At 41.2% G+C, this 7,429-nt stretch overlaps 1 protein-coding gene across 1 annotated transcript; it reads left to right on the forward strand.

Moving 5' to 3' along the window:
- The first annotated feature begins 6,052 nt into the window (after positions 1-6,052).
- LOC105810033 (olfactory receptor 1009-like) lies at positions 6,053-6,994 on the forward strand. The gene has a single exon (XM_012643941.1). The coding sequence runs from the start codon at positions 6,053-6,055 to the stop codon at positions 6,992-6,994; it is 942 nt and encodes a 313-aa protein (XP_012499395.1).
- Positions 6,995-7,429: the final 435 nt, after the last annotated feature.

A 7,429-nucleotide genomic window follows, 5' to 3' on the forward strand; every position in this document is an offset into this window, starting at 1 on the left:
AAAACTCTTTAGTAACAGGTGATATCATTAAGTCCTTTAAAGATCATTTTATTTTAAGACAACTCTGTAAAGTAGGAATTATCCTTATTCAAGAGAGAAGGAAACCTAAGATTTATAAAAGTGGAGTGACTTTCCTAAAGCTACATGGTAGGAAATGGCAGACACAGGTGTCAAATTAAATTCTGCTTGGTTCTCAAGCTCCCTTTATTTTCACTGAACCGCCTCCTTTACCATGTGTATTTTTATTAGGAAACATATGGCTAAATGATATCAGTTTTACTCAGTCATCTGTTTTTGTGCCAGTAGAGCCTTGCTCTAATATTTCCTTATATATTCCTAGAATGTTTATTAATTAGCATGTCTGCTCTTTTGTGCCCCACTTGTTTTTGCTATTTTTCATAATGTATTTCCTAGTGAAATGTTTTATATAAATTTAGAATCTTTTTTTCAATGAAAATTTCATTTTGAAAAATATAATCCTTACACAAATCTGTTAATTTCTCAAAACAAATTTTCTATAGAAAATCATCAACTGGATTAACTTAATTGAATTAGTAATTTGTTTTCTTTGACAATTCCTTATCCAATATTACTGAAAAAAATGAATAGATTTTTTTGGTCATTGATGCACTTCAGTTTATAAGAACATGAGGAAATTAGCTGAATTACTTTGACAACCAGCCAAATTCTTCCCATTTTCTGGTCTCTTCTGCATTCTTCACCTCATGTCACAAAGTATTGCCAAGAATGGACATTGATCAGAGATGGTATTCAAAGTATAACTGGTAGCCTGGGGACAGTGGCTCATGTCTGTAATCCTAGCACTTTGGGAGGCCAAGGCAGGAGGCTTGCTTAAAGCCAGGAGTTTGAGACCAGCTTGAACAACATAGTAAGACCCTGTCTCTACAAAGAGTAGAATAATTAGCTGGGCACATTAGTGTGTGCCTATAGTTCCAGCTACTTGGGAAACCAAGGCAGGAGGATCGCTTGAGCCCAGGAGTTTGAGGTTACAGTGAGCTATGATGATGCCACTGCACTCTAACCTGGGCAACAGAGGGAGATCCTGTCTCAAAACAAAAATGAAAAACACACAGAAAAATATTACTGGTAGGACAAAGGTGTTTACCCATCAGAAAGAATGCTGGCTTAAACAGGGTGCTGGAGCCTCTTGCTGTACCAGCTCTTTGGTAGCTGTATTGTAGGGCAAAATGGTATTAGAGTAGAGGGGCTGAGGTGGTCCAGAGGGTGGTGGGTATATGAAGGGTTAAGAGAGGCAGTTATTTTCCAAAGAGTATAGAGGTATTTTGATATTTAACTGCTGGTTCATCCATACCAGTGCCACTCTGGACACTGTAAATATCTGTGGAACTAACTAAGCTAGGATCTCCACCATTTATGGTCACAGTCTTTTAAGGGATGGCAAGTCTCACACGAAACCACCATAATAAAATGTTGCATTGATAAGTTTCATATGCGAGGTCACTCCATGTTTCGAAATTTAGAGAGAGAAAGATTGCTTTGGACTGCATGAGACAGAAGGATTTAAAGTGATGTTTTGAGTGGTTCCTTCATAATCCCAGAAAGGGCTCTACTCCAGGGTATTTATTTTGTGGCAGCACCTGGCAGTTTTGGAGGCTTTGTGTGTTCACAAACAGAGGTTAATGGCTGTCCTGTGAGGGTAACCCAGAGTCCAATGCAGGTTTTGGTACGTGCTGCAGAGCTTCTAAGCTGCAAGCAATGTGAAGGCGGATTCATCATCTCACAAGCTTCCAGGATGGAAAGTCCAACCTGGAGGAGCTTGGAGGAGTGACACTGTAAGAAGACCAACTAAAGAGATCATAACTGAAACACAAACTGTACAAGAAGTCTCCAGCTCCTGAATGACTGCATGATTGAGGACACAAGTCCAAATCAATTACTTCTTGACTCCCAATCCAAAAGATGAAGATGTATTTATTTTTCCCTGTAGTCTCATTTCATCATTTGTACCAAACACACCTTCTTTATTCCTGCATCCCCCAAAACACAATATTATTGTAATGTTGGTTAGATCAATATTCAGTAGACTCATTTTTCACTATGTGAAAGCCATGTTTAACTGAGGTAATATACATGCAATGTAGTATGAATAATTTTCGGTTACACCATTTTTTTTCACTCTGCAAAAGCTATTCAAAATTGAATCATGCAATATATTATGGTTTTCTTCCCAATACTTTTTTTCTCTTAATAATAATACTCTTGTTTTTCTTTGTTTATTTTCCTATGCACAATTTCAAATTTTCTTCTGAATTCTCTATCGAGATATTAATGCAAAAGCAAAAGGAGTAGGGATAGCTAAGGTTCTCCACTGGCCCAACCTCTCCTGTTCTACTTCAATTTGCAAAGGATACCATGGAGTTTCCTTGTTGAGCCTGGAACTAGAATATGGAACCACTATATCCAACTTGAAACAAACATAAAATTATCAGGAAACAGATCTCATTGGATTTATTTAGGATATGAAGCAAAACTTTAATTGCACTTTCCCTTAGCAGCCTCATTCCCAAGACATGGTGTCCTTTGGGGACAGAGTGTCATCAATAGCAACAAGAAGAAAAAATGATGCAATGGGTGTAGGGAACTTGTATCTAATTGTTAAAGACCCCGATTACGTTTTCCAGTAAAGTCTTCCACATATTTTTTGGATGAAGATAAAGAATAAAATCAAATGACTATGTTCAATTCTGACCAGTTCTCTGTGTGAGGGTAGCCAAGTGAGGGGCAGGGATGAAATCTGAGACACTTGGCTCATTTTTACTTTAGTGCTTTCTGTCATCTTTAAAGAAAGAGCCTCTTAGAATGTAAGTTGAGAACTTTTAAAACATTTTCTGATCTTCATTCTACCTACTTTTTAACAAGTTCAAGAGCACATACATTAAATGGAATTAAAATAGAATCTATATTTTGTTCATTCCAGGATCGGCATGATCCTCATCATGGTTGGATGAGTTAGCAAGATCTAAAAAGAGGTGATTTAGGTAGAGGTAAGTGAAGGTTCTGCAACTCGATCAAACTATATTCGTGTAATTATAAAATTGGACAGAGATGCTTTAGGAACATGAGAGAGAGAGAAGATAGCACTGAATGCAGTTCATATCCATACCTAAACCACCTGAGTGATTTGCTCACTAAAGGGAGGCTGTCGTAGCTTAGCCGCTGATGTCCTAGTACTCTGAGCCCGAGAGCCGACTGTGTCTCGTACTCTGTGTGGTCTGATCTGTGTGGAGCATTGTATTCTATTCTAGCACTGACTGAATGGAACAGAGACATCGAGAAACCAAAGTGTGTCTAGAGGGATAGGAGGTTCAGACAGTTGTGGAAACAAGACTGATAAGGAAGGGTTGAGGAGCTTTGGACAATTGTCAAATGGAAGACTGAACTATGGTGTGACCCTGGAATAGTTATGAGACCCTTGAAGATGTTTAAGCAGGAGGTGAGTGTGATGGCTAAACATTTAGGCTGTTCACCTCATTCGTCTTTTTAATTTCTCTGAAATAAAAGATATAATGTAAAATGTATATTATTGTCCTCAGAGGAGGCCTCGTTAAAGCAAAATAATAAATCTCACGTTAGAAAAATGAAGAAAAGGTGCCTAGCGTAAGAAAAGGTGCTGGCCGGTCTGCAGGGAAGACACCTACTGAGACCTTAAACCCTGGCACTGGTGTCATGGAATCAGTCACCTTTGAGGATGTGGCCGTGGGGCTCCTCCAGGAGTGGGCATTGCAGGACGGTGCGCGGAGGAACCCGTGCAGATACGCGATACTGTACAACTGCAGGACCCTGGCCTCCAGGGGGACTCCACCATGCAAACCCAGTCTGATCCCCCAGCTGGGGCCAAGAGCAGAGCCAAGGGCAGCAGAACGAGGGATTCTCCAGGTCACGGGTGCAGACTGGGAATCTCAACTCAAACCCAAAGAGTTGACTTCTATGCAGGGTATGTGGAAAAAACACCATCCAGTGACATGCAAATGTTTCAACATCAGAGTCAGAAGGGGCAGAGTGGCACATGTTGTAGAGACCCATGCTCCGTTCCTTTGCTGGGGACGCTTCCGGAGCACAGAGGAGCCTCAACCCGGCACAGCCTGGTGTGGGCTGCAAAGCAGCTGAAACTCTCACCCCTGCCCGGCCACAACAGACCCCTGGGCAGCCGAAACCCCTCCTCCCTCCCCAGGTCCTCCCCATCCTTGGTTTGTTAATAAATACATTCTTGTTTTGGTGGTGGAGGGGGAAACTCCAATATTCCTGGGCTAATAAGAATTTTTGACAGTAAAGTATGAGCAGTTTTCTGAATACTTATACATTGATCCTCTCGTTTTAAGTTGGTGACAATTGTCAAAGATCAAAAAGCATGAGTGGTAGCCATGTTTTATGAATTAAGCTGCTAAGGGTCAGAGAGACCAGCTGACTTGACCAAGGTCATCCTTACAGTTGGGGACAGAATGATAAATTGAGGATGTAGGAGTTGAGCTCACGCTGAGAATTCCCCAGCTGACAGGGTGGTAAACAGGGAGTCACACAGGAATAAGAAAAGAGACAGTAGAAGAGAAAGAGTGGGGTCAGGGGACTCGAGGTTTTCCAGACCAAAAGTCCAGAGAGTAATTCCTCACTCATATTGATTCATCCCAAGAACAAAAAGATCATCGTAAATCATACAAACAAACATGTTCTCAAGACATCCCACAGGCAAACAATGTCCTATGGATTTCCATAAAGATTACATATCCTAAAAATATCCCACAGGCAAACTTTAAAGATTGTTTATAAAGATTAAGATATTCAGGTGCACAATAGACTCAGCAAAGCTGTTTCTAGCCTACAGCTAGACAAGAACATAAATTTAGAATTGCGGCCAGACTAGGTTTCCAGCCGGTTGGGCGTTCCTGATAGCAGTCCTAGAGCAGTTTTCAGCTCCAGGAGAGAAACTGTTTTCAGTTCCTCCTGCCCTTGGAATGTCCTTACCATTTGGAAAACAGCCACACCTATGCCACTGCGACATCCGCACAGGTTCTTGTGCCAGCAATAGCCCTAGGTCACCCTAACATTTCTAAACTACCCCAACAATCTCATTTCCAGATTTCTTTCTTTTCTTTTAGATCTCTTTGAGATCAAAGGAACCGTGAAGGCTCAGGAATCATTCCAGCAGTGTTAAAAAGGAAGGAGGATACCTGTTCTGGATGAATTCCAAATGTGGAGTCTGTGTTTGAAATTTGACAGACATGTTCAAAGCCCATCTCTGCCAGTCACTAGCTTTATGAATGTGGGTTGAGCTTCAATGTTCCTCCATTCCTATATAAAATGGAATAATAATATTTAGTGTGCAGGCCTTTTAGAGAGATTAGCTAATATGATAATATGAGTAATAATTATTGAGCACTTATCTAGGTGTTCAATAAGACTCTACTAGATGTTTTGCATGCAGTGTCTCCTTTATCCTCACAATACTTGGTAAGTGTGATTATTATTATTTCCATTTCACAGATGGAGATAAATTTTCCCAGAGTTAGAGGTTGTGGTTGAGTCCAGAGCATTTGGAAAATGTGCATTTAGCCTTAGGTTGTAGTCATAAAGCACATGGCATATGGCCAACAAATGACTGGTTGCTATTGTCTCCTCCAACTTGCCTCATTCTCACTCTCCCATATCAGCTGGTGGACTCTGGTAAGGTTCACTGAAGTGGGAGTTACCAGGCATCTATTCTGAAACCAGTGCTCCCAGTGACTAGTTGTGGGACCTTGAACAGTCTGCTCCTCTTTTGTAGACTTCCATTTTCTCATCTATGTACTGATATATTTCCACAGTGTCTTAGAATATCACAGCTTCAGGTCTGCTGCTTTGCACTGATGTATATCTTCCTTTTATTTCCTTGGCTGCACAGTGTCCCTAACTCATGTCATGCTTAACGCTCATCCAGTTCCTGGTATATTTTTGCCGTGTCTCATTTTCCAAGACCTGTCTACCAAATCTGTCGCGAATTTTTTGCTCTTCTTCTGGTAGAAACAAGAATCAGTCAATGGCCGATGAAAATTATACAAGGGTCACCGAGTTCATTTTCACAGGCTTGAATTACAACCCCCAGTTGCAGGTCTTCCTCTTCCTGCTCTTTTTGAGTTTCTACGTCATCAATCTAACTGGAAACTTGGGCATGATTGTTCTCATCCGGATTGATTCCCGCCTCCACACCCCCATGTACTTTTTCCTCAGCCACCTGTCCTTTGTGGACATCTGCTTCTCCTCAGTCGTGAGCCCCAAGATGCTCACTGACTTCTTTGTGAAGAGGAAAGCCATCTCTTTCCTGGGCTGTGCTTTGCAGCAGTGGTTCTTTGGGTTCTTTGTGGCAGCAGAGTGTTTTCTCTTGGCGTCCATGGCCTATGACCGCTATGTGGCCATTTGCAACCCGCTATTGTATTCAGATGTCATGTCCAAGAGACTCTGTATGCAGCTGGTGGTGGGTCCCTATGTCATTGGATTCATGAATACCATGACTCATACAACAAATGCATTCCGTCTCCCTTTTTGTGGCCCTAATGTCATCAACCATTTCTTCTGTGACATGTCTCCCCTGCTCTCCCTTGTATGTGCCAATACCAGGCTCAATAAGTTGGTAGTTTTCATCGTGGCTGGAGCTGTGGGAGTCTTCAGTGGTCTGACTATCCTGGTCTCCTACATCTACATTCTCATTGCCATCCTGAGGATCCGCTCTGCTGATGGGAGGCGCAAAGCCTTTTCCACCTGCTCTTCTCACCTGACAGCCGTCTCCATCCTGTATGGTACTCTGTTCTTTATCTATGTACGGCCTAGTGCGAGTTTTTCTCTGGATCTCAATAAAGTGGTGTCTGTGTTTTACACAGCAGTGATTCCTATGTTGAACCCACTTATCTACAGCTTGAGAAACAAGGAGGTCAAGGATGCCATCCACAGGACTGTTGCTAAAAGGAAGTTTTGCCGAGCTTAGATTATCTAGAAAGGAAGTTGGGGAGAAAAAATTTAAAAGGACAGACTCATTGTGTGGTTTCCTAAGATTGCAGGACACTTGCAAGTATTTGGGGGCTAGTTAACATCACTTTATCCATTCATCCATCAAATTATTGCTGAATTTAGTCAATCTATGTGGATTCATTGAACCCTGTATGTAATCTTTTCTCTGTAACATGCCAATATTACAGTTCAAACCCACAGACCATTTAATTTCAGTTCCCTATAACACCTCACAGTCCAATTATTTTCAAAAAAAAGTTTTACATTATTATTTAATTTCAGTTATTATATTTTCTTATTCTGCTAATATGTTTTCTTTTCCCACTGACTCCTTGGCATTGGATGTTAAAATTCAGTGTTGCATGTTTTGCACTCACATCTAGCTCCTGTCAATAGGAATCTGTAAAAAATA

Source organism: Propithecus coquereli, unplaced genomic scaffold (genome assembly GCF_000956105.1).
Source record: "Propithecus coquereli isolate 6110/MARCELLA unplaced genomic scaffold, Pcoq_1.0 Scaffold202, whole genome shotgun sequence".
Taxonomy (NCBI): Eukaryota; Metazoa; Chordata; class Mammalia; order Primates; family Indriidae; genus Propithecus; species Propithecus coquereli.